Below are 24,906 nucleotides of genomic sequence, written 5' to 3'. Positions count from 1 at the left end.
TATACAGTACAATATTTATACTTTACGGCAAAATATCACAGGCTTGTCGCAATTTTACGGTAAATTTTCGTTCTTTTGTAGCAAATTTACTGCGGTGTTGTCATGGAATTCCGTATTCTTACCGCGTCTTTACCATAAACTACCGCAATTTTCTAACGTCGTAAATTACCGATAATTACCGTAATGTACCGTAAATTGGACCCGCTAGGGTAACGATAAGTAAATAACGTTATGGTGATATTTGCCATAATCCATTGTAACAGTTACTATAATAGTGTGGGGACGATAACTATAGTAGTATGGCAAATGTTACTATATATGGACAGTAATTGTTATCATAAGTTATATAAGTGCCATTTATCTAATCTATATTTTAAAAACCAGTTACCAAACTTAATGGGAATCATTTTCATAATATACAGCAATTTCTACCATAAAATTTTCTCCGTGTAAAAATAATTACTAAAGAATAATGTGTTTGTGTACATGGATTTTTTCTTTAAATTTGTATGTCAATAAAAAATATATGTATATATAAATATATATGTTTTAAATTTATTACATTTATTATGAACTAGGCCACGTACTTTAAATAATAAATTTCAGAAACTTTTTTAAATTTTGGCGCCAATAATTAAAATTCAAATACGCATGCGCGGTGAAAATTTGTCAATATGGCGGTGGTTGAATTTTATTGGTAAAAAATTTCATCCATCCACAGACAGTTCCAGTGATTCATGGTCGTAATTTAGTGATTATAAATATAAATGTACAAATTTTTGATCAGTGATCTCATAGTCGATAATTATTACAAATTTCTAATAATGTTTTACACTAATCAATAATAAATATTTTTAAAAATCAATAAAAAAAAGGGCGGGGTTTTTTTTTTATATGATAATTATTATTATTAATTTCTTTTACACAAATCGTGTAATGACAAATCGAAGGAATCATCACTCAGGAATTTACTTGTGACGTTAATAAATTTATAAAAAAGTTTATATATGAGTGTTGTCTATTTAATGACTCATTTGTTTTATCACTCTCATTACGCGCGAATTGACCAATTGTTTATTTAAATAATTGTATTTTTTCTTTTTTCTTTTACATTCCATTGGTAAGTATTTTTTTTTGTTTTATAATAAAAATTGTCAATTTATTTTAATATTTAATTTAATTTATAAATTTTTAGCTATGATGTCAAACGTTGGTAATTTGGAGCAACAAATTGCAAGTTTGCAAATTGATAATGCCAATAATTCAAATGATATTAGTACGAGTAATAGCGGAAATATTGTTAAGCAAGTCAAAAAAATAGGCCCTGCTGTGCCGCCGAAACCGAAAAAATCCCAACCGCAGGTCAGTAAAGTACTCGAAAAATATTTGTAAATAATTATTCAAAATTCGACACTTTCATCTCAAATACAATTAAGAATATCATTATAATAGATCCATTGTCTTAGATTATTAAACGTAAACAAATAATAAGTAACAAACTTTTATCAGAACGGAGAAGTAGGTAGTAAATATTTTTTAAGTACATACATTTAATTTGGGTCTGGAGAACTCCTAGAGTAAGTACTATAACTGAGTTACACATACATGACCATAGAATAGCTAACCCGTCGGTCTTTTGAAGACAACCATCGAAATTTTAACCCCGGAATAAGTTTATTTGCCGAATAACAAACTCTAGTTTATCTCATCTAGTTTACCTGTGTAAAAAAAATTGTCGAAAAAGGTTAAAAAAGTGTTGACTATTCTAAGCATTCAAACGTGACACAGTGACGAATCTTTTTTAAACGACCCAGGTAGCACTTGTCTTTGTGACATCTATAAGATATCAGTTCTTAGAATACTTTTTGACTTGTCGATAAGGCATCACTATGATGACAAAACGATCAGAAATTTATGTTACCGAAAAAATACCTACTTAAAAGACTTAAAACAAGTGACGACAAAAAATAAATTACAAATAGTAGTAAGAAAGTCATCTAAACGACTTTTCAATTGACATGAGACAGGAAAAACAACACAACTCGTCTCTGTCTCTGGAACCAACATTTGCATGTCGTATTTATACCAAAAAAGATGAGACAAAAAAAAAATTGTCTTGTCCTTTTAAAAGACATCTTAAAGTTGACTCTGTGCTACTTGGGGATTTTCAAATCTCTGACAATACACAGAAAATAACAATTGACAATACTACAAATTAATATTTTTCAGAGAAAAATACGTTCAGAAAAAGTTAATTTTGAAGTATTTCTGAAGGTTTTTTTTCTAAGTAAATCTTAAAACAAGGATATTTATTGATTTTTCTCTTGAATTTTCAAAAGTTTAAAAAAAGTTCGTCGTTGTGTCATGTTTTGAAGTTTAGAATAGTCAGCACTTTTTTAACCTTATTTAACATTTTTTTTTTACATGGGTTTCTCATTTAGTTTCTCAAAATATTTTTATGAAAATTTAGCAGAATATACTTGGAATGATGCTTAATGTCACAAATTTTGAGAATTATAATAAAGAAGCTTCTCTTAAAAAAAAAAGTCACAAAAATATGCTCTTTTTTTTGTATCTCAGACTCCTTGCCCCTTAAGAAAAATCTAATTGAACAAAAATATTTTCAATCCGCCGACACATACTCGCTAAAAAATTTTGGTTCATAGCAATGTGTATAAAATTAGATTTTCGCTTGACATGAACTAGTGAATCCCCTCTTCTAGACCATTACCAAAAACCTTTACGAGGTGACCAATACGCGTCCTCTAAAAAATGCGGGAAAATTTGAATTAAAAATTCAAAAACAAAATTTGAATTTTGTTTATCAAAAGTGTAGGCAGTCCCACTTTTATTTGATTGTCTAATTATTTTCTACCAGAACAGGGTTTAATTATTAAAAAAAAAAGAAAATGATGAAACTGTTGAGTAAAAAAAATTAATTAAATATTTCCAGGTACCGCAAAGTTACACAATAAAATCGCCGTCAACGCCGTCATACAGTACCGTTTTAAATAATACGCAATTGAATGAAAAAATAAATAATTATTACGCCAACACACCATTGCCATTTGTGCCGCCTAATACTGAAAAGAATTCATATACTTCCGGATTACCGGGATCTCAACCCCCGTCTTCATCCCAGTCATTGATAACAACGAATTCAACAAGACCGGACGCTCGCAATTACTACAATAATGAAAACTTTTATCAGAACGACCATTTATACAGCAACGAACTGGAAAATTTTAATAGCAAACGCGCTGAGGTCAACAAAATCAACAGCAATATAACAGTAAATCCTCGATACGAAGACAAAAATTATTATTTGAATATCGGTGGCAACATTTCGGCACCTCAGGCGCCAGTTTTAGTCGATGATAGATCAACACGTGCAACACGCAATGTTGTTTACAGTAATGTTGAACCAGCTGTACCGATACCCGTACCAACGCCGATAAATTCGATAAAGGAGAAAGATATTATTTACAGTAACATACAGTGGAATAAACCGGAAAATACTTATTCGAATATAACAAATGCTCGAGGTAAGTTTAGAAACGAATAAAATAAGTTCTGACGAATTCATTTATACTAGGAATGTTAAATCAAATAGTTAAAATCGATTCGAATTATTTTTAAGTTATTGAAAATATTCGAAGAGTTCGAAGTATTCGTACATTTTGAAATTAATAGGATTATCTGTTAGTATTTGAATTATTCAAAGTATGTCAGTTTTCGAATTATTCGAACTGATCGAATTATTCGAATTCGAAGTATTTATAAGTATTTGAAAAATTCCAATTATTCGTAACTTTTCGAATTATCTGAACTGATAGAATTATTCGAATTCGAAGTGTTCATCAGTTATCGAATTATTTTTAAATTATTCGAATTCGAAGTATTCGTTAATTTTTGAATTTGTAAATTTTCGAAGTATTCGTAAGTTTTTGAATCATTTGTAAATTTTCTAACTATTCGAACTGATAGAATAATTCTTGAATATTGAATAATAATTTTTGAATTATTTTCGTTTAATTTGAATTCAACCTATTAATCAAATTTCGAAATATATTCGTAAATTTTCAAATTAATCGAATTCCAAGTATTTAAAATAATTCGTAAGTCCGAATTATTCGCACAGCCCTAATTTATACCAGAAAACCCGCGAAATTATTCACATAAATAAATCTTCTAGATGATTTGCCACCGCCACCAGAGCCCACAGAATACATTTCCTGCGTTCCTGGGTCATTTCCACCGCCCCCAGAAGAATTACCACCGCCACCAAGTCCCGTGTCATCCAGCTACAGCGAACTACGCCGCGCCACCTACGACCCCCATCATCAGACAGATTACCCACCAGACCACCATCACCATCACCACCACCACGACTACCCAAATGACATCTACGGACCCAGTTCCCAGTCCAGCTCAACTTACGAGTCGATCTACGAGCCAATAAACCCGCGGCCGCCTTCCCAGCTGTCCTGCAACTACTCCATGTACTCCGGGTACGGGTCAGCGAGTACTCAGCCTCCAGGTAAAGTCTCTCCCGTAAAAGAAGTTGACACTCTCACAGATTTACTAGTCCAGGGAATGGAAGACAACCAAGATGACAGTGACATTTATGGAATTTGCGCTCACTGCGGGAAAAAAGTCGAAGGTGAAGGCACCGGGTGTTCGGCAATGGACAAAGTTTTTCATATCGACTGTTTCTGCTGCTTTGTATGCCGCGTAAATTTACAGGGAAAGCCTTTTTATTCACTCGAGGGTAAGCCCTACTGCGAGGAAGACTATTTGAATACTTTAGAAAAATGTTGCGTCTGCACCCGGCCAATTCTCGATCGCATTTTGCGCGCAACTGGGAAACCCTACCACCCATCTTGTTTCACCTGCGTCGTCTGCGGGCAAAGTTTGGACGGGATTCCCTTCACTGTCGACGCGACCAATCAGATCCACTGCATCCAGTGCTTCCATAAAAAATTTGCTCCCCGTTGCTGCGTCTGCAAGCTTCCGATTATGCCAGAGCCTGGACAGGATGAGACCGTCAGAGTCGTAGCTCTAGATCGCAGCTTTCATATTCAGTGTTACAAGTGCGAGGACTGCGGGCTGCGTTTGTCATCAGACGCCGAAGGCAGTGGCTGCTATCCGCTCGATGACCATGTTCTCTGCAAGAGCTGCAATGCAAAACGTGTACAGGCACTCACTTCTCATATGACTACTGAATTGTAAAATATAATCAAGGTGCCATATTTTTATTCGTTTATACTAATAGCTTATAAGTTTATAAACATTCCAATAGTCTATTTGTTCAGTATTTTTGAGAAAAAGTACTGAATATTTTTTTTAGTATTTGTATTTTCTATAATATATTTTATCTTATTATTTTAAATTAAATAAAGTATTAGATTTAATTGTAATCAAAACAAAATTTAAGTATCAAAAACTACTTGTCATATTTATCTCCCAAACTATCACTCCTACGAAAAAATTTAATCAGTAGAAAATTATCTAGAATTGAATATCCTCTGGAAAGAATACCAACAAGCCCTACTTATTCCCAATTTTTACTAAATTAATCATATTAACAACATTCGTAAGTACTCAGTACATTTATCTGCCAAACTATCACTCCTACGAAAAAATTTAATCAGTAGAAAATTGTCTAGAATTAAATTTCCTCTGGAAAGAGTACCAACAAGCCCTACTTATTCCTAATATTTACGAAATTACTCATATTAGTATAATATTTGTAGTTAAAATATAGAAAAAATTGAGGTAAATTTTAAATACAACTATTTGGTTATAATAATAGTGACTGGTAAAAATCAAGACTAAGACGATTATCAAAAGTAAGCTATTGTTTATTTATAAACATTTTATTAAATAGTAACAATTAAATACATTTACATTGACATTTATATTAGATTAATTGACTGTTAAAACGCACACATACACCCGTATAATTATTCCAGTAAATTAGGATTGTTATTAAAATTTCTATTGTGATAAATAATGAATAGTTAATGGATATTTGTAATCGATAAAATATATATATATGACTATAAGATTTGTTTTTATGCAACGAGTCTTTATTGAGATTTGTTGATTATTATTATCTTTATGTATGGCTTTGTATTTATAATTTGATAATAAATTTTATCAGTAAATATTTCAATGATTGTTGAATTATTATCTATCCATTATACAAAAATTGCAGTGGACTCTAGATAGGCTAATTGGGTGACCTGAGTCTGGAGTTTTTCAGTTAGTGTTTGTTTGTATTTTAATAATATTTTACCCACTTTTGACAAGTGTATTAAAAAAAATTAATTTTGTAAAATTTTAAAGATAAAAAATTTCATGTTTTAATCAATTTTTAAAAATGTGTGCAGACAAACTTACAAACAATTGCCAAATTTTTTTACAAAGCATAAATTCGGTGGTTAAAAAAAATTATAATAATATATGAGAACAATAATATATAGGCATAAATAATTGAAAATTTATTTATTTAACATTTGTATTATCATTATAATTTTATTATAATTGCTTTAAATAAAACAAAGGTAAAAATAATGTTGATATGCACAAAACTAAAAATATATCACTCGTAAATATATATATTATATTATAAACTGGTCCTCGATTTACAGTAATTATTAACATTATAATACTGTTGTTCTGTTTGTTTACTTATTAATTAAATGTAAGATTATTTATCAGTTAATAAATAAATAGAATAAAAATATACATAAATGCAATCACATAATTAAGATGCGTGAATAGAAATCATACTTTTTACATGAGTATACAATATGTAATTGTATCGTACATACACAGAAAAGAGTAATGAATTAACTCATCTTAAGGGGGATGATAGCCACTGTGAAATTTAAGAAAAAAAATTTTTTTTCTTTATTAAATCAAAGTTAAAAAAAACTACTTTTTTTGAACTGGTGGCATCTATAATTTACATAAATATGAACCGATTAACAATTTTTTTTTTATGCATACAGATTACAGCGCGACTTGGTTTTTTTGTTTCAGATAATCCGTTTTTGAGTTAGAGATGACACCGTGGTGGGGGAAATTTTTGTGGTGCTCCACAAAAATGTGTATATCATTATAATAGCATGATATTTTTTAATAAAAATTTAGGAGAATTATCTTCAATGTATACTTTATAAAACAAAAACAAAACCCCGATCCCCAAATTCCTTTACTATCCCAGTAAAAAAAAATTCCTGAAAAACACTTATTTTTTCGATCCTCACAGTGGCTATCCTTAATTAACTACTTATAAATTAATTTTAATATCGATTATTAATTTTTTTTTTAAAAAATTAATGGAATAGTTTGATATATTAATTTGTTTTTTCTTTGTACTTTAAACGTAAAAAAGGCGCATTCGGCTTGTCGATACTAGCAAGTTGTCATCAAAGAATTTCGTCTCGATTACGATGTTCCCACTGTAAAATAAAATTTAATGGTTTAAAATTTAAATTCAGGAAATTTAATTCTGGATCGAGTAAAATAACGAATTGTTGGCACGGAGAAACACGATTGAGATTTTAATTTTTTTTTTTTAAATGAAGAATAATTACGGAGGAAAATTTGACTGTCTAGAGATACGAATTCTATTTCAATAAATTTCATGGTTGATAGATGAAAGTTACTTCTCAAAATTTTTATGATTGTCGATGATAATTGTCATGGAAATTTATGAATTTTAAATGAATATTGATTAGTTCGTAATTAAAGAAATTAGAGCATAATTTTAAATGAAAATACAATGTGAGTATTTAAAAATATATGATCTATGTAATTAATTGAGTTGGATTTAAATTCAAAAAATTTTAAAATACAGTACTAACTTTTTTTTAAAAAACCTTAATTAGTTTTTGATAATTGCGAGTTTATTAAAGTCTTGCTATGAAATTTCGCGAATTTAAAAACTAATTACACATGAAAAAAAATAATTTTAAATTAAAATTCAGGTTTTTAAAATAACTATCAGCTTTAAAATTAATATTATTTAAAATTAATTGACTTATGGACAATAAAAAAAAAAAAAATTTTAATGAAATAAAATAAAATACATTGTGATTTTAATTTTATGGCATTTATCACTTGGAAATTTAAAGTTATGTAAAAATAAAGTATATAAATAAGTTAATTTATAATAATATTTATATTTTATATTAATGACTGATTGAACTTGTCAATAACTTCAAGTAATTTCCTTTAAATTTCAAGGAAAATCTTCGACAGCGCATATATTTTTATTATCAACGAGTCCAGAAGACCCTAGAATATTTTAAACTCCAAATATCTCAATAACTATCAAGTTTAAAAAAAAACTACAAGACACCTTTTTTGTAGATAATTTAAAGCGCTACAAAAAAGGTCTCTTGCAATTTTTCTGATAACTCAATATTTACAAAGATATTCCTGACTTGAAAATTTAAAATCCCTGATTTCCTAAACTAAATATACTTCTGGCAATTCACAACTTTTTTTCATCTATCCTGTAATATTCATTAATTTCTCTACAATTGCCACAAGATCCAATTCAATCAAAACTACTAGTCACATTTTCACGTTTTCTTTTTTTTCATCTCAACTATTTTTCTAAAATCTCAATCACTTCCGGTAGTGACCATTCAGGGCCAAGCATCTCATAGTAATCCGAATATTCTACTGATCCCAAGAAATAGGTAAATATAAAAAAAAAATCATACTTAAGAACATTCGCCGGCATCATCTGACTTTCTGGAGCCGCTTGCATTAAACTCTGCCACGTGTTGGTACTCTGAGGTATGACTAAGCCGAATTCGAAGAGCCATTCCTCCAGACAACGTCCTTTGAATAAAACCTTCTGTTCCAACCTGAACCTTTCCAGCGGCTCAATCGAACTGAAATTTATTTCCCTTGAAACCGCGCGGGATTTTAGTATTCTTTTAGGTACGCGCGCCTCGTGTTCCACATCAGGTACCGATCTAAAAAAAAAAACACACACACACATAAACATACAAATACATAATTAATCAATTAAATATTGATTAGAAAATCATATAATTATAAATTTTTACTTACATGTCCTCATTTCCTTGCCATAAAACTTTTCCCGTATCCGCATCTCGTAAATTCATCCAATTTCTGCATAAATTTATTTTATTAATTAAATCATTTATCATGTATATATATATATACTTATATTATTTATTTAAAATGAACAATATATATTCATATTGTTACTTAAAATTATTTAAAATCACCATAACCTCAAAATGAATGAAAAAAATTCTTATTAATAAAATAATTTAAAAAAACTTACACTTGAAATCCTTTTAAAATGTCTTCTGCTCGTGATGGCATTTTAAATTATTAATTTTAATTTATAACAATAAATATATAAGACACTGTCAGTGGAATTGTGATAAATAAGCAACGATATAAATATTTATATTGATGAACAAGAGACAACTGAGGTTACCAAGGTAATGAGGTTCCAGTAAAAGCATGGGCTTTGGAAATTCCCCTACTACTGCACATTTATAAACTGCGCATGCGCAGAGAAAAGTGGGAGAACATTTAGTACACTATAGGGTTAGAGATGTAAATTTTTCGTTGGTTGAAAAGAAAACCGAAGATTATTGTTAAGTGGTTACAAGTATATGCGCCTTAATATTTTAGGACGAAAAAAAATGTGCGCATGTGTGAATAGAAGTGTAATTTAAAATTGTCGATTTAGGTGATATTTAATGAAACTTCAATGTACTTCAATGTCTACAGTTATCATTGATAAATAATTAACATGTGAGAAATCATTAAATCAATTCTAAGTTTTTAAAAATAATTTTAAATACTAAATATTTAATTTGAAATTTACGGACTGTCAAAACTTTTCTGATTTTTTTTTTCAACAAATCAATTATGGAAAAAAAAACTGAAAATATGCACATGGAGGGAATTCAAAAAACTGCAGGTGCAATTTTTTTTTTATAATTTATTGTTTTGAAAAAGAATCCAAAGATTATTAGACGTCAGTTACATTTATGATCATAATTTTATAATTGATTCAAATTATGGTTACATGGACTGTGAAAAATTTTACTGGAAATTTAAAGGAAATTATTAATGAGTTTAAGTTAGTCATGAATATAAAATATAAATATGATTATAAATCAAGTTATTTATATACTTTACTTTAATGGAATTTATAATTTTCGAACCAGGAATACCTTTGTAAATATTGAGTTATCAGAAAAATTGCAAGAGACCTTTTTTTGTAGCGCTTTAAATTATCTACAAAAAAGGTGTCTTGTAGTTTTTTTTTAAACTTGATAGTTATTGAGATATTTGGAGTTTAAAATATTCTAGGGTCTTCTGGACTCGTTGATAATTAAAATATATGCGCTGTCGAAGATTTTCCTTGAAATTTAAAGGAAATTACTTGAAGTTATTGACAAGTTCAATCAGTCATTAATATAAAATATAAATATTATTATAAATTAACTTATTTATATACTTTATTTTTACATAAATTTAAATTTCCAAGTGATAAATGTCATGAAAATTAAAATCACAATGTATTTTATTTTATTTCATTTAAATTATTTTTTTTTTATTGTCCATAAGTCAATTAATTTTAAATAATATTAATTTTAAAGCTGATAGTTATTTTAAAAACCTGAATTTTAATTTAAAATTATTTTTTTTCATGTGTAATTAGTTTTTAAATACGCGAAAGTTCATAGCAAGACTTTAATAAACTCGCAATTATCAAAAACTAATTAAGGTTTTTTAAAAAAAAGTTAGTACTGTATTTTAAAACTTTTTGAATTTAAATCCAACTCAATTAATTACATAGATCATATATTTTTAAATATTCACATTGTATTTTCATTTAAAATTTTGCTCTAATTTCTTTAATTACGAACTAATCAATATTCATTTAAAATTCATAAATTTTATTAAATTTCCATGACAATAATCCTCAAAATTTCCACCTAGATACTGAATAATTTATTTCACCTTTCTGTTAATTAATTATAAATATTTCTTATTGATACCTTTATATTTTATATAAATATTTAGTCATTTTCAAAATAAGTTATTGAAAATATTCGAAGAGTTCGAAGTATTCGTACATTTTGAAATTAATAGGATTATCTGTTAGTATTTGAATTATTCAAAGTATGTCAGTTTTCGAATTATTCGAACTGATCGAATTATTCGAATTCGAAGTATTTATAAGTATTTGAAAAATTCCAATTATTCGTAACTTTTCGAATTATCTGAACTGATAGAATTATTCGAATTCGAAGTGTTCATCAGTTATCGAATTATTTTTAAATTATTCGAATTCGAAGTATTCGTTAATTTTTGAATTTGTAAATTTTCGAAGTATTCGTAAGTTTTTGAATCATTTGTAAATTTTCTAACTATTCGAACTGATAGAATAATTCTTGAATATTGAATAATAATTTTTGAATTATTTTCGTTTAATTTGAATTCAACCTATTAATCAAATTTCGAAATATATTCGTAAATTTTCAAATTAATCGAATTCCAAGTATTTAAAATAATTCGTAAGTCCGAATTATTCGCACAGCCCTAATTTATACCAGAAAACCCGCGAAATTATTCACATAAATAAATCTTCTAGATGATTTGCCACCGCCACCAGAGCCCACAGAATACATTTCCTGCGTTCCTGGGTCATTTCCACCGCCCCCAGAAGAATTACCACCGCCACCAAGTCCCGTGTCATCCAGCTACAGCGAACTACGCCGCGCCACCTACGACCCCCATCATCAGACAGATTACCCACCAGACCACCATCACCATCACCACCACCACGACTACCCAAATGACATCTACGGACCCAGTTCCCAGTCTAGCTCAACTTACGAGTCGATCTACGAGCCAATAAACCCGCGGCCGCCTTCCCAGCTGTCCTGCAACTACTCCATGTACTCCGGGTACGGGTCAGCGAGTACTCAGCCTCCAGGTAAAGTCTCTCCCGTAAAAGAAGTTGACACTCTCACAGATTTACTAGTCCAGGGAATGGAAGACAACCAAGATGACAGTGACATTTATGGAATTTGCGCTCACTGCGGGAAAAAAGTCGAAGGTGAAGGCACCGGGTGTTCGGCAATGGACAAAGTTTTTCATATCGACTGTTTCTGCTGCTTTGTATGCCGCGTAAATTTACAGGGAAAGCCTTTTTATTCACTCGAGGGTAAGCCCTACTGCGAGGAAGACTATTTGAATACTTTAGAAAAATGTTGCGTCTGCACCCGGCCAATTCTCGATCGCATTTTGCGCGCAACTGGGAAACCCTACCACCCATCTTGTTTCACCTGCGTCGTCTGCGGGCAAAGTTTGGACGGGATTCCCTTCACTGTCGACGCGACCAATCAGATCCACTGCATCCAGTGCTTCCATAAAAAATTTGCTCCCCGTTGCTGCGTCTGCAAGCTTCCGATTATGCCAGAGCCTGGACAGGATGAGACCGTCAGAGTCGTAGCTCTAGATCGCAGCTTTCATATTCAGTGTTACAAGTGCGAGGACTGCGGGCTGCGTTTGTCATCAGACGCCGAAGGCAGTGGCTGCTATCCGCTCGATGACCATGTTCTCTGCAAGAGCTGCAACGCAAAACGTGTACAGGCACTCACTTCTCATATGACTACTGAATTGTAAAATATAATCAAGGTGCCATATTTTTATTCGTTTATACTAATAGCTTATAAGTTTATAAACATTCCAATAGTCTATTTGTTCAGTATTTTTGAGAAAAAGTACTGAATATTTTTTTTAGTATTTGTATTTTCTATAATATATTTTATCTTATTATTTTAAATTAAATAAAGTATTAGATTTAATTGTAATCAAAACAAAATTTAAGTATCAAAAACTACTTGTCATATTTATCTCCCAAACTATCACTCCTACGAAAAAATTTAATCAGTAGAAAATTATCTAGAATTGAATATCCTCTGGAAAGAATACCAACAAGCCCTACTTATTCCCAATTTTTACTAAATTAATCATATTAACAACATTCGTAAGTACTCAGTACATTTATCTGCCAAACTATCACTCCTACGAAAAAATTTAATCAGTAGAAAATTGTCTAGAATTAAATTTCCTCTGGAAAGAGTACCAACAAGCCCTACTTATTCCTAATATTTACGAAATTACTCATATTAGTATAATATTTGTAGTTAAAATATAGAAAAAATTGAGGTAAATTTTAAATACAACTATTTGGTTATAATAATAGTGACTGGTAAAAATCAAGACTAAGACGATTATCAAAAGTAAGCTATTGTTTATTTATAAACATTTTATTAAATAGTAACAATTAAATACATTTACATTGACATTTATATTAGATTAATTGACTGTTAAAACGCACACATACACCCGTATAATTATTCCAGTAAATTAGGATTGTTATTAAAATTTCTATTGTGATAAATAATGAATAGTTAATGGATATTTGTAATCGATAAAATATATATATATGACTATAAGATTTGTTTTTATGCAACGAGTCTTTATTGAGATTTGTTGATTATTATTATCTTTATGTATGGCTTTGTATTTATAATTTGATAATAAATTTTATCAGTAAATATTTCAATGATTGTTGAATTATTATCTATCCATTATACAAAAATTGCAGTGGACTCTAGATAGGCTAATTGGGTGACCTGAGTCTGGAGTTTTTCAGTTAGTGTTTGTTTGTATTTTTTTAATAATATTTTACCCACTCTTGACAAGTGTATTAAAAAAAATTAATTTTGTAAAATTTTAAAGATAAAAAATTTCATGTTTTAATCAATTTTTAAAAATGTGTGCAGACAAACTTACAAATAATTGCCAAATTTTTTTACAAAGCATAAATTCGGTGGTTAAAAAAAATTATAATAATATATGAGAACAATAATATATAGGCATAAATAATTGAAAATTTATTTATTTAACATTTGTATTATCATTATAATTTTATTATAATTGCTTTAAATAAAACAAAGGTAAAAATAATGTTGATATGCACAAAACTAAAAATATATCACTCGTAAATATATATATTATATTATAAACTGGTCCTCGATTTACAGTAATTATTAACATTATAATACTGTTGTTCTGTTTGTTTACTTATTAATTAAATGTAAGATTATTTATCAGTTAATAAATAAATAGAATAAAAATATACATAAATGCAATCACATAATTAAGATGCGTGAATAGAAATCATACTTTTTACATGAGTATACAATATGTAATTGTATCGTACATACACAGAAAAGAGTAATGAATTAACTCATCTTAAGGGGGATGATAGCCACTGTGAAATTTAAGAAAAAAAATTTTTTTTCTTTATTAAATCAAAGTTAAAAAAAACTACTTTTTTTGAACTGGTGGCATCTATAATTTACATAAATATGAACCGATTAACAATTTTTTTTTTATGCATACAGATTACAGCGCGACTTGGTTTTTTTGTTTCAGATAATCCGTTTTTGAGTTAGAGATGACACCGTGGTGGGGGAAATTTTTGTGGTGCTCCACAAAAATGTGTATATCATTATAATAGCATGATATTTTTTAATAAAAATTTAGGAGAATTATCTTCAATGTATACTTTATAAAACAAAAACAAAACCCCGATCCCCAAATTCCTTTACTATCCCAGTAAAAAAAAATTCCTGAAAAACACTTATTTTTTCGATCCTCACAGTGGCTATCCTTAATTAACTACTTATAAATTAATTTTAATATCGATTATTAATTTTTTTTTTAAAAAATTAATGGAATAGTTTGATATATTAATTTGTTTTTTCTTTGTACTTTAAACGTAAAAAAGGCGCATTCGGCTTGTCGATACTAGCAAGTTGTCATCAAAGAATTTCGTCTCGATTACGATGTTCCCACTGTAAAATAAAATTTAATGGTTTAAAATTTAAATTCAGGAAATTTAATTCTGGATCGAGTAAAATAACGAATTGTTGGCACGGAGAAACACGATTGAGATTTTAATTTTTTTTTTTTAAATGAAGAATAATTACGGAGGAAAATTTGACTGTCTAGAGATACGAATTCTATTTCAATAAATTTCATGGTTGATAGATGAAAGTTACTTCTCAAAATTTTTATGATTGTCGATGATAATTGTCATGGAAATTTATGAATTTTAAATGAATATTGATTAGTTCGTAATTAAAGAAATTAGAGCATAATTTTAAATGAAAATACAATGTGAGTATTTAAAAATATATGATCTATGTAATTAATTGAGTTGGATTTAAATTCAAAAAATTTTAAAATACAGTACTAACTTTTTTTTAAAAAACCTTAATTAGTTTTTGATAATTGCGAGTTTATTAAAGTCTTGCTATGAAATTTCGCGAATTTAAAAACTAATTACACATGAAAAAAAATAATTTTAAATTAAAATTCAGGTTTTTAAAATAACTATCAGCTTTAAAATTAATATTATTTAAAATTAATTGACTTATGGACAATAAAAAAAAAAAAAATTTTAATGAAATAAAATAAAATACATTGTGATTTTAATTTTATGGCATTTATCACTTGGAAATTTAAAGTTATGTAAAAATAAAGTATATAAATAAGTTAATTTATAATAATATTTATATTTTATATTAATGACTGATTGAACTTGTCAATAACTTCAAGTAATTTCCTTTAAATTTCAAGGAAAATCTTCGACAGCGCATATATTTTTATTATCAACGAGTCCAGAAGACCCTAGAATATTTTAAACTCCAAATATCTCAATAACTATCAAGTTTAAAAAAAAACTACAAGACACCTTTTTTGTAGATAATTTAAAGCGCTACAAAAAAGGTCTCTTGCAATTTTTCTGATAACTCAATATTTACAAAGATATTCCTGACTTGAAAATTTAAAATCCCTGATTTCCTAAACTAAATATACTTCTGGCAATTCACAACTTTTTTTCATCTATCCTGTAATATTCATTAATTTCTCTACAATTGCCACAAGATCCAATTCAATCAAAACTACTAGTCACATTTTCACGTTTTCTTTTTTTTCATCTCAACTATTTTTCTAAAATCTCAATCACTTCCGGTAGTGACCATTCAGGGCCAAGCATCTCATAGTAATCCGAATATTCTACTGATCCCAAGAAATAGGTAAATATAAAAAAAAAATCATACTTAAGAACATTCGCCGGCATCATCTGACTTTCTGGAGCCGCTTGCATTAAACTCTGCCACGTGTTGGTACTCTGAGGTATGACTAAGCCGAATTCGAAGAGCCATTCCTCCAGACAACGTCCTTTGAATAAAACCTTCTGTTCCAACCTGAACCTTTCCAGCGGCTCAATCGAACTGAAATTTATTTCCCTTGAAACCGCGCGGGATTTTAGTATTCTTTTAGGTACGCGCGCCTCGTGTTCCACATCAGGTACCGATCTAAAAAAAAAAACACACACACACATAAACATACAAATACATAATTAATCAATTAAATATTGATTAGAAAATCATATAATTATAAATTTTTACTTACATGTCCTCATTTCCTTGCCATAAAACTTTTCCCGTATCCGCATCTCGTAAATTCATCCAATTTCTGCATAAATTTATTTTATTAATTAAATCATTTATCATGTATATATATATATACTTATATTATTTATTTAAAATGAACAATATATATTCATATTGTTACTTAAAATTATTTAAAATCACCATAACCTCAAAATGAATGAAAAAAATTCTTATTAATAAAATAATTTAAAAAAACTTACACTTGAAATCCTTTTAAAATGTCTTCTGCTCGTGATGGCATTTTAAATTATTAATTTTAATTTATAACAATAAATATATAAGACACTGTCAGTGGAATTGTGATAAATAAGCAACGATATAAATATTTATATTGATGAACAAGAGACAACTGAGGTTACCAAGGTAATGAGGTTCCAGTAAAAGCATGGGCTTTGGAAATTCCCCTACTACTGCACATTTATAAACTGCGCATGCGCAGAGAAAAGTGGGAGAACATTTAGTACACTATAGGGTTAGAGATGTAAATTTTTCGTTGGTTGAAAAGAAAACCGAAGATTATTGTTAAGTGGTTACAAGTATATGCGCCTTAATATTTTAGGACGAAAAAAAATGTGCGCATGTGTGAATAGAAGTGTAATTTAAAATTGTCGATTTAGGTGATATTTAATGAAACTTCAATGTACTTCAATGTCTACAGTTATCATTGATAAATAATTAACATGTGAGAAATCATTAAATCAATTCTAAGTTTTTAAAAATAATTTTAAATACTAAATATTTAATTTGAAATTTACGGACTGTCAAAACTTTTCTGATTTTTTTTTTCAACAAATCAATTATGGAAAAAAAAACTGAAAATATGCACATGGAGGGAATTCAAAAAACTGCAGGTGCAATTTTTTTTTTATAATTTATTGTTTTGAAAAAGAATCCAAAGATTATTAGACGTCAGTTACATTTATGATCATAATTTTATAATTGATTCAAATTATGGTTACATGGACTGTGAAAAATTTTACTGGAAATTTAAAGGAAATTATTAATGAGTTTAAGTTAGTCATGAATATAAAATATAAATATGATTATAAATCAAGTTATTTATATACTTTACTTTAATGGAATTTATAATTTTCGAACCAGGAATACCTTTGTAAATATTGAGTTATCAGAAAAATTGCAAGAGACCTTTTTTTGTAGCGCTTTAAATTATCTACAAAAAAGGTGTCTTGTAGTTTTTTTTTAAACTTGATAGTTATTGAGATATTTGGAGTTTAAAATATTCTAGGGTCTTCTGGACTCGTTGATAATTAAAATATATGCGCTGTCGAAGATTTTCCTTGAAATTTAAAGGAAATTACTTGAAGTTATTGACAAGTTCAATCAGTCATTAATATAAAATATAAATATTATTATAAATTAACTTATTTATATACTTTATTTTTACATAAATTTAAATTTCCAAGTGATAAATGTCATGAAAATTAAAATCACAATGTATTTTATTTTATTTCATTTAAATTATTTTTTTTTTATTGTCCATAAGTCAATTAATTTTAAATAATATTAATTTTAAAGCTGATAGTTATTTTAAAAACCTGAATTTTAATTTAAAATTATTTTTTTTCATGTGTAATTAGTTTTTAAATACGCGAAAGTTCATAGCAAGACTTTAATAAACTCGCAATTATCAAAAACTAATTAAGGTTTTTTAAAAAAAAGTTAGTACTGTATTTTAAAACTTTTTGAATTTAAATCCAACTCAATTAATTACATAGATCATATATTTTTAAATATTCACATTGTATTTTCATTTAAAATTTTGCTCTAATTTCTTTAATTACGAACTAATCAATATTCTTTTAAAATTCATAAATTTTATTAAATTTCCATGACAATAATCCTCAAAATTTCCACCTAGATACTGAATAATTTATTTCACCTTTCTGTTAATTAATTATAAATATTTCTTATTGATACCTTTATATTTTATATAAATATTTAGTCATTTTCAAAATAAGTTATTGAAAATATTCGAAGAGTTCGAAGTATTCGTACATTTTGAAATTAATAGGATTATCTGTTAGTATTTGAATTATTCAAAGTATGTCAGTTTTCGAATTATTCGAACTGATCGAATTATTCGAATTCGAAGTATTTATAAGTATTTGAAAAATTCCAATTATTCGTAACTTTTCGAATTATCTGAACTGATAGAATTATTCGAATTCGAAGTGTTCATCAGTTATCGAATTATTTTTAAATTATTCGAATTCGAAGTATTCGTTAATTTTTGAATTTGTAAATTTTCGAAGTATTCGTAAGTTTTTGAATCATTTGTAAATTTTCTAACTATTCGAACTGATAGAATAATTCTTGAATATTGAATAATAATTTTTGAATTATTTTCGTTTAATTTGAATTCAACCTATTAATCAAATTTCGAAATATATTCGTAAATTTTCAAATTAATCGAATTCCAAGTATTTAAAATAATTCGTAAGTCCGAATTATTCGCACAGCCCTAATTTATACCAGAAAACCCGCGAAATTATTCACATAAATAAATCTTCTAGATGATTTGCCACCGCCACCAGAGCCCACAGAATACATTTCCTGCGTTCCTGGGTCATTTCCACCGCCCCCAGAAGAATTACCACCGCCACCAAGTCCCGTGTCATCCAGCTACAGCGAACTACGCCGCGCCACCTACGACCCCCATCATCAGACAGATTACCCACCAGACCACCATCACCATCACCACCACCACGACTACCCAAATGACATCTACGGACCCAGTTCCCAGTCTAGCTCAACTTACGAGTCGATCTACGAGCCAATAAACCCGCGGCCGCCTTCCCAGCTGTCCTGCAACTACTCCATGTACTCCGGGTACGGGTCAGCGAGTACTCAGCCTCCAGGTAAAGTCTCTCCCGTAAAAGAAGTTGACACTCTCACAGATTTACTAGTCCAGGGAATGGAAGACAACCAAGATGACAGTGACATTTATGGAATTTGCGCTCACTGCGGGAAAAAAGTCGAAGGTGAAGGCACCGGGTGTTCGGCAATGGACAAAGTTTTTCATATCGACTGTTTCTGCTGCTTTGTATGCCGCGTAAATTTACAGGGAAAGCCTTTTTATTCACTCGAGGGTAAGCCCTACTGCGAGGAAGACTATTTGAATACTTTAGAAAAATGTTGCGTCTGCACCCGGCCAATTCTCGATCGCATTTTGCGCGCAACTGGGAAACCCTACCACCCATCTTGTTTCACCTGCGTCGTCTGCGGGCAAAGTTTGGACGGGATTCCCTTCACTGTCGACGCGACCAATCAGATCCACTGCATCCAGTGCTTCCATAAAAAATTTGCTCCCCGTTGCTGCGTCTGCAAGCTTCCGATTATGCCAGAGCCTGGACAGGATGAGACCGTCAGAGTCGTAGCTCTAGATCGCAGCTTTCATATTCAGTGTTACAAGTGCGAGGACTGCGGGCTGCGTTTGTCATCAGACGCCGAAGGCAGTGGCTGCTATCCGCTCGATGACCATGTTCTCTGCAAGAGCTGCAACGCAAAACGTGTACAGGCACTCACTTCTCATATGACTACTGAATTGTAAAATATAATCAAGGTGCCATATTTTTATTCGTTTATACTAATAGCTTATAAGTTTATAAACATTCCAATAGTCTATTTGTTCAGTATTTTTGAGAAAAAGTACTGAATATTTTTTTTAGTATTTGTATTTTCTATAATATATTTTATCTTATTATTTTAAATTAAATAAAGTATTAGATTTAATTGTAATCAAAACAAAATTTAAGTATCAAAAACTACTTGTCATATTTATCTCCCAAACTATCACTCCTACGAAAAAATTTAATCAGTAGAAAATTATCTAGAATTGAATATCCTCTGGAAAGAATACCAACAAGCCCTACTTATTCCCAATTTTTACTAAATTAATCATATTAACAACATTCGTAAGTACTCAGTACATTTATCTGCCAAACTATCACTCCTACGAAAAAATTTAATCAGTAGAAAATTGTCTAGAATTAAATTTCCTCTGGAAAGAGTACCAACAAGCCCTACTTATTCCTAATATTTACGAAATTACTCATATTAGTATAATATTTGTAGTTAAAATATAGAAAAAATTGAGGTAAATTTTAAATACAACTATTTGGTTATAATAATAGTGACTGGTAAAAATCAAGACTAAGACGATTATCAAAAGTAAGCTATTGTTTATTTATAAACATTTTATTAAATAGTAACAATTAAATACATTTACATTGACATTTATATTAGATTAATTGACTGTTAAAACGCACACATACACCCGTATAATTATTCCAGTAAATTAGGATTGTTATTAAAATTTCTATTGTGATAAATAATGAATAGTTAATGGATATTTGTAATCGATAAAATATATATATATGACTATAAGATTTGTTTTTATGCAACGAGTCTTTATTGAGATTTGTTGATTATTATTATCTTTATGTATGGCTTTGTATTTATAATTTGATAATAAATTTTATCAGTAAATATTTCAATGATTGTTGAATTATTATCTATCCATTATACAAAAATTGCAGTGGACTCTAGATAGGCTAATTGGGTGACCTGAGTCTGGAGTTTTTCAGTTAGTGTTTGTTTGTATTTTTTTAATAATATTTTACCCACTCTTGACAAGTGTATTAAAAAAAATTAATTTTGTAAAATTTTAAAGATAAAAAATTTCATGTTTTAATCAATTTTTAAAAATGTGTGCAGACAAACTTACAAATAATTGCCAAATTTTTTTACAAAGCATAAATTCGGTGGTTAAAAAAAATTATAATAATATATGAGAACAATAATATATAGGCATAAATAATTGAAAATTTATTTATTTAACATTTGTATTATCATTATAATTTTATTATAATTGCTTTAAATAAAACAAAGGTAAAAATAATGTTGATATGCACAAAACTAAAAATATATCACTCGTAAATATATATATTATATTATAAACTGGTCCTCGATTTACAGTAATTATTAACATTATAATACTGTTGTTCTGTTTGTTTACTTATTAATTAAATGTAAGATTATTTATCAGTTAATAAATAAATAGAATAAAAATATACATAAATGCAATCACATAATTAAGATGCGTGAATAGAAATCATACTTTTTACATGAGTATACAATATGTAATTGTATCGTACATACACAGAAAAGAGTAATGAATTAACTCATCTTAAGGGGGATGATAGCCACTGTGAAATTTAAGAAAAAAAATTTTTTTTCTTTATTAAATCAAAGTTAAAAAAAACTACTTTTTTTGAACTGGTGGCATCTATAATTTACATAAATATGAACCGATTAACAATTTTTTTTTTATGCATACAGATTACAGCGCGACTTGGTTTTTTTGTTTCAGATAATCCGTTTTTGAGTTAGAGATGACACCGTGGTGGGGGAAATTTTTGTGGTGCTCCACAAAAATGTGTATATCATTATAATAGCATGATATTTTTTAATAAAAATTTAGGAGAATTATCTTCAATGTATACTTTATAAAACAAAAACAAAACCCCGATCCCCAAATTCCTTTACTATCCCAGTAAAAAAAAATTCCTGAAAAACACTTATTTTTTCGATCCTCACAGTGGCTATCCTTAATTAACTACTTATAAATTAATTTTAATATCGATTATTAATTTTTTTTTTAAAAAATTAATGGAATAGTTTGATATATTAATTTGTTTTTTCTTTGTACTTTAAACGTAAAAAAGGCGCATTCGGCTTGTCGATACTAGCAAGTTGTCATCAAAGAATTTCGTCTCGATTACGATGTTCCCACTGTAAAATAAAATTTAATGGTTTAAAATTTAAATTCAGGAAATTTAATTCTGGATCGAGTAAAATAACGAATTGTTGGCACGGAGAAACACGATTGAGATTTTAATTTTTTTTTTTTAAATGAAGAATAATTACGGAGGAAAATTTGACTGTCTAGAGATACGAATTCTATTTCAATAAATTTCATGGTTGATAGATGAAAGTTACTTCTCAAAATTTTTATGATTGTCGATGATAATTGTCATGGAAATTTATGAATTTTAAATGAATATTGATTAGTTCGTAATTAAAGAAATTAGAGCATAATTTTAAATGAAAATACAATGTGAGTATTTAAAAATATATGATCTATGTAATTAATTGAGTTGGATTTAAATTCAAAAAATTTTAAAATACAGTACTAACTTTTTTTTAAAAAACCTTAATTAGTTTTTGATAATTGCGAGTTTATTAAAGTCTTGCTATGAAATTTCGCGAATTTAAAAACTAATTACACATGAAAAAAAATAATTTTAAATTAAAATTCAGGTTTTTAAAATAACTATCAGCTTTAAAATTAATATTATTTAAAATTAATTGACTTATGGACAATAAAAAAAAAAAAAATTTTAATGAAATAAAATAAAATACATTGTGATTTTAATTTTTATGGCATTTATCACTTGGAAATTTAAAGTTATGTAAAAATAAAGTATATAAATAAGTTAATTTATAATAATATTTATATTTTATATTAATGACTGATTGAACTTGTCAATAACTTCAAGTAATTTCCTTTAAATTTCAAGGAAAATCTTCGACAGCGCATATATTTTTATTATCAACGAGTCCAGAAGACCCTAGAATATTTTAAACTCCAAATATCTCAATAACTATCAAGTTTAAAAAAAAACTACAAGACACCTTTTTTGTAGATAATTTAAAGCGCTACAAAAAAGGTCTCTTGCAATTTTTCTGATAACTCAATATTTACAAAGATATTCCTGACTTGAAAATTTAAAATCCCTGATTTCCTAAACTAAATATACTTCTGGCAATTCACAACTTTTTTTCATCTATCCTGTAATATTCATTAATTTCTCTACAATTGCCACAAGATCCAATTCAATCAAAACTACTAGTCACATTTTCACGTTTTCTTTTTTTTCATCTCAACTATTTTTCTAAAATCTCAATCACTTCCGGTAGTGACCATTCAGGGCCAAGCATCTCATAGTAATCCGAATATTCTACTGATCCCAAGAAATAGGTAAATATAAAAAAAAAATCATACTTAAGAACATTCGCCGGCATCATCTGACTTTCTGGAGCCGCTTGCATTAAACTCTGCCACGTGTTGGTACTCTGAGGTATGACTAAGCCGAATTCGAAGAGCCATTCCTCCAGACAACGTCCTTTGAATAAAACCTTCTGTTCCAACCTGAACCTTTCCAGCGGCTCAATCGAACTGAAATTTATTTCCCTTGAAACCGCGCGGGATTTTAGTATTCTTTTAGGTACGCGCGCCTCGTGTTCCACATCAGGTACCGATCTAAAAAAAAAAACACACACACACATAAACATACAAATACATAATTAATCAATTAAATATTGATTAGAAAATCATATAATTATAAATTTTTACTTACATGTCCTCATTTCCTTGCCATAAAACTTTTCCCGTATCCGCATCTCGTAAATTCATCCAATTTCTGCATAAATTAATTTTATTAATTAAATCATTTATCATGTATATATATATATACTTATATTATTTATTTAAAATGAACAATATATATTCATATTGTTACTTAAAATTATTTAAAATCACCATAACCTCAAAATGAATGAAAAAAATTCTTATTAATAAAATAATTTAAAAAAACTTACACTTGAAATCCTTTTAAAATGTCTTCTGCTCGTGATGGCATTTTAAATTATTAATTTTAATTTATAACAATAAATATATAAGACACTGTCAGTGGAATTGTGATAAATAAGCAACAATATAAATATTTATATTGATGAACAAGAGACAACTGAGGTTACCAAGGTAATGAGGTTCCAGTAAAAGCATGGGCTTTGGAAATTGCCCTACTACTGCACATTTATAAACTGCGCATGCGCAGAGAAAAGTGGGAGAACATTTAGTACACTATAGGGTTAGAGATGTAAATTTTTCGTTGGTTGAAAAGAAAACCGAAGATTATTGTTAAGTGGTTACAAGTATATGCGCCTTAATATTTTAGGACGAAAGAAAATGTGCGCATGTGTGAATAGAAGTGTAATTTAAAATTGTCGATTTAGGTGATATTTAATGAAACTTCAATGTACTTCAATGTCTACAGTTATCATTGATAAATAATTAACATGTGAGAAATCATTAAATCAATTCTAAGTTTTTAAAAATAATTTTAAATACTAAATATTTAATTTGAAATTTACGGACTGTCAAAACTTTTCTGATTTTTTTTTTCAACAAATCAATTAT

At 28.5% G+C, this 24,906-nt stretch overlaps 6 protein-coding genes across 6 annotated transcripts; 3 read left to right on the top strand and 3 right to left on the bottom strand.

Annotated features, from left to right (window-relative positions):
- Nucleotides 1–689: 689 nt before the first annotated feature.
- On the top strand, nt 690–7,203 carry LOC103576935 (thyroid receptor-interacting protein 6). Its single transcript, XM_053743141.1, has 4 exons — nt 690–1,120; nt 1,196–1,362; nt 2,954–3,545; nt 4,196–7,203. The coding sequence occupies exons 2-4, from the start codon at nt 1,198–1,200 to the stop codon at nt 5,230–5,232; spliced, it is 1,794 nt and encodes a 597-aa protein (XP_053599116.1). The 5' UTR covers nt 690–1,120; nt 1,196–1,197; the 3' UTR covers nt 5,233–7,203.
- On the bottom strand, nt 6,985–9,521 carry LOC106693169 (retinal rod rhodopsin-sensitive cGMP 3',5'-cyclic phosphodiesterase subunit delta). Its single transcript, XM_014439611.2, has 4 exons — nt 9,341–9,521; nt 9,100–9,162; nt 8,745–9,002; nt 6,985–7,472 (listed from the first exon to the last, which is right to left on the bottom strand). Exons 1-4 carry the CDS (start codon nt 9,379–9,381, stop codon nt 7,391–7,393), a joined length of 444 nt encoding a protein of 147 aa, XP_014295097.1. The 5' UTR covers nt 9,382–9,521; the 3' UTR covers nt 6,985–7,390.
- Nucleotides 9,522–11,664: 2,143 nt separating this feature from the next.
- LOC128669044 (lipoma-preferred partner homolog) lies at nt 11,665–14,685 on the top strand (the record flags this gene model as incomplete). Its single annotated transcript, XM_053743216.1, has 1 exon — nt 11,665–14,685. A coding segment is annotated over one exon (1,047 nt), but the record flags the coding sequence as incomplete, so codon positions are not given.
- Nucleotides 14,467–17,003, bottom strand: LOC128667280 (retinal rod rhodopsin-sensitive cGMP 3',5'-cyclic phosphodiesterase subunit delta-like). The gene is made up of 4 exons (XM_053742797.1): nt 16,823–17,003; nt 16,582–16,644; nt 16,227–16,484; nt 14,467–14,954 (listed from the first exon to the last, which is right to left on the bottom strand). The coding sequence occupies exons 1-4, from the start codon at nt 16,861–16,863 to the stop codon at nt 14,873–14,875; spliced, it is 444 nt and encodes a 147-aa protein (XP_053598772.1). The 5' UTR covers nt 16,864–17,003; the 3' UTR covers nt 14,467–14,872.
- A 2,143-nt stretch (nt 17,004–19,146) lies between these two features.
- LOC128669043 (lipoma-preferred partner homolog) lies at nt 19,147–22,167 on the top strand (the record flags this gene model as incomplete). The annotated part of the gene is made up of 1 exon (XM_053743215.1): nt 19,147–22,167. A coding segment is annotated over one exon (1,047 nt), but the record flags the coding sequence as incomplete, so codon positions are not given.
- Nucleotides 21,949–24,485, bottom strand: LOC128668975 (retinal rod rhodopsin-sensitive cGMP 3',5'-cyclic phosphodiesterase subunit delta-like). The gene is made up of 4 exons (XM_053742807.1): nt 24,306–24,485; nt 24,065–24,127; nt 23,710–23,967; nt 21,949–22,436 (listed from the first exon to the last, which is right to left on the bottom strand). The coding sequence occupies exons 1-4, from the start codon at nt 24,344–24,346 to the stop codon at nt 22,355–22,357; spliced, it is 444 nt and encodes a 147-aa protein (XP_053598782.1). The 5' UTR covers nt 24,347–24,485; the 3' UTR covers nt 21,949–22,354.
- Nucleotides 24,486–24,906: the final 421 nt, after the last annotated feature.

The sequence above is a fragment of the Microplitis demolitor genome, chromosome 2, assembly GCF_026212275.2.
Source record: "Microplitis demolitor isolate Queensland-Clemson2020A chromosome 2, iyMicDemo2.1a, whole genome shotgun sequence".
NCBI classification, from domain to species: Eukaryota; Metazoa; Arthropoda; class Insecta; order Hymenoptera; family Braconidae; genus Microplitis; species Microplitis demolitor.
The sequence above is the reverse complement of the archived record's forward strand: the minus strand, read 5'-3'. Positions and strand labels throughout refer to the sequence as shown.